This window comes from Bidens hawaiensis, unplaced genomic scaffold (genome assembly GCF_021521415.1).
Source record: "Bidens hawaiensis isolate Kalapana, Puna unplaced genomic scaffold, B.hawaiensis_p1.1 tig00029352_1, whole genome shotgun sequence".
Lineage (NCBI taxonomy): Eukaryota > Viridiplantae > Streptophyta > Magnoliopsida > Asterales > Asteraceae > Bidens > Bidens hawaiensis.
In genome coordinates, this window is record NW_027494857.1 from 52,456 (window position 1) to 54,820 (window position 2,365).

At 41.5% G+C, this 2,365-nt stretch overlaps 1 protein-coding gene across 1 annotated transcript; it reads left to right on the forward strand.

Annotated features, from left to right (window-relative positions):
• Positions 1–325: 325 nt before the first annotated feature.
• On the forward strand, positions 326–910 carry LOC143578816 (uncharacterized). Its single transcript, XM_077062290.1, has one exon. The coding sequence runs from the start codon at positions 326–328 to the stop codon at positions 908–910; it is 585 nt and encodes a 194-aa protein (XP_076918405.1).
• The last annotated feature ends 1,455 nt before the right edge of the window (positions 911–2,365 follow it).

Below are 2,365 nucleotides of genomic sequence, written 5' to 3' on the forward strand. Positions count from 1 at the left end.
TGATCAAATCATTAAAAGAATACATTTGGTGTCGTCTAGCTTGTTATTGGGTATGACCCGACTTGGATCAAACACAGTTAGCCACATTAATATAAGTATGTGTCTCGGGCATACGTAATTCCAACAGTTGAACCCCTAGGGAAATGAATTTACCTACGCCATAAAATTGGACTTCAAGAGTACCAACAATGAGGCAAAGTATGAATCTTTCTTGGCAGGATTGCGGATAGCTAAGAAACTTGGGGTGAAACACTTGGAAGTGCGGGTTGATTATATGTTAATTGCGGGACAAATCAATGGGACTTATGAAGCAAAAAATGATGTGATGGCTTCATATTTAGCACAAGCAAAGGATTTGATCCTTGAATTTTTATCGTGCAAAGTCATTCATATCAAACGAAGTGAAAACAAGTCGGCGGATGCTGTTAGCAAGTTGGCTTCAACGAATTTTGAACACTTTGCTAAAGACAATCGTGTAGAAGTTCTTGATCGACCATCCGTCTCGCAAAACCAAGTGTTATTAATACAGACCGGCGTTGAATCCAGGATGACGCCAATCATATCTTACTTGACGTTAGGAGCTCTCCCGGAAGAGAAAGCTTTGACTCAAAAGATTAGACACAAAGCTCTGAACTATCAAGTACAGGATGGTATTTTAAGTCGACGATCCTTCCGCGGCCCACTCCTGAGATGTGGGGATGCCGAAGATGCGAATTATCTGATACGAGAGGTTCATGAAGGGATTTGTGGTCTTCATTCGGGTCCAAGGATGGTCGTGGCCAAATTGATGAACCCAGGGTATTATTGGCCAGTAATGCACATGGACGCGGTGCACAAAATCATGAAGTGTGATTCATGTCAGCGCCATGCCCCAATACTCTGCGACCAAAAAATGAGCTTGTACCAGTAACATCCGCTTGGCCGTTCCAAAAGTGGGCGATTGATATCATGGGTCATTTCCCAAAAGCCCCGGGACGCGTCAAATTCTTGATTGTGGCGATCGATTATTTTACCAAGTTGGTAGAGGCCAAGACGGTCTCTTCCATCACCGCATCGAGTGTCAAGAAATTCTTGTGGGAATCCATTATCTGTCGTTTCGGCCTCCCGCAAGAATCAATTAGCAACAATGGAGCTCAATTCGCAGACAACGGGTTGCAAGCATGGCTGAAAGAATTGCATGTCAAACAAGTGTTTACTTCTGTAGCCCACCCGCAGGCCAATGACCAAGTTGAAAGAGCAAATAGGACCATTAAGAACGGAATCATGGCATGGTTATTAGTTAAAAGAAGAGGCTGGGTAGACGAGTTGCCCCATGTACTTTGGGCCTTCCGCACCCCGAAGAAATCAGGCAATTCTGAAACACCATTCAGCCTGACCTATGGCACCGAAGCCATGATTTCGGCCGAAATCGGGATCCCATCCACACGAACGTTATTAAACAACAACAATGAGAAAGAGTTGCGGATGAATCTCGGCCTCCTTGAAAAAATGTGAGAGTTAGCATTGATCTGCGAACATAACTATAAACGTAAATTACAAAAGTACTATGACTTGCGGGTCTAGAAATGCACTTTTGATGCGGGAGACTTTGTCTTCCGCAACAAAGAAGCGTCTGGTCAAGAGCCTCCGGGCAAGTTGGCCCCAACTTGGGAAGGCCCTTACAAAGCAAAAGAAGTATTATCCAAGGGTGCATATAAGTTGGAAAAGCTAGATGGGACTGAAGTTCCTAGAACCTGGAATGTTGCACAACTGAAAAAGTATTACATTTAGGTTAAGTATGTTATTATTTACTTTTTATTTGGCCTGCATGCCCCAATAGATTAGTAGAAAAGACATTTAATGTCACAATTTGCAATATATTGTCCTGCGTGCCTTTCTTATTAAAAACCTTTATTTGACGTCATCTACAAGTCTTAGGCAACAAGTATTTCCTGGTTCATGTACCACGAAGAATCTGTGGGTCCTTAACATAAATTCGCATAATCCTTTATTGACAATTAAGAAGATCGTACAAGTCTAACACTTATATTATACAATAAACAAAGTGTGAAGGAGGAATAACTCCTTATATATAGTCAAAAGGGTTTACAAAGTTTTACAACGATTACAGGAAAGAAGAATACATACGGATTACAAAAAATATAGTAATTACAACGGGGGATCTTCATCATCCCCATCCGCATCTTCATCTTCTTGGTCTTCTTAATTTTCTTCATGGTCAGAGGTAAAGTAGGCCTTAAAAAGATCTACGCTATCATCTTGATCAGCAAGCTCCAACACTGTTTCTTCAATCTGAAATTTAAGATTGTTGAAAGCTTCTGTCTTTTCAGAGTATATCTTGGCAGTATCTTGGCCATGAAGTTTG

Coding starts and splice junctions, on each gene's coding strand:
- LOC143578816 (XM_077062290.1), top strand. CDS start 326: ATGGCTTCATATTTAGCACAAGCAAAGGATTTGATCCTTGAATTTTTA.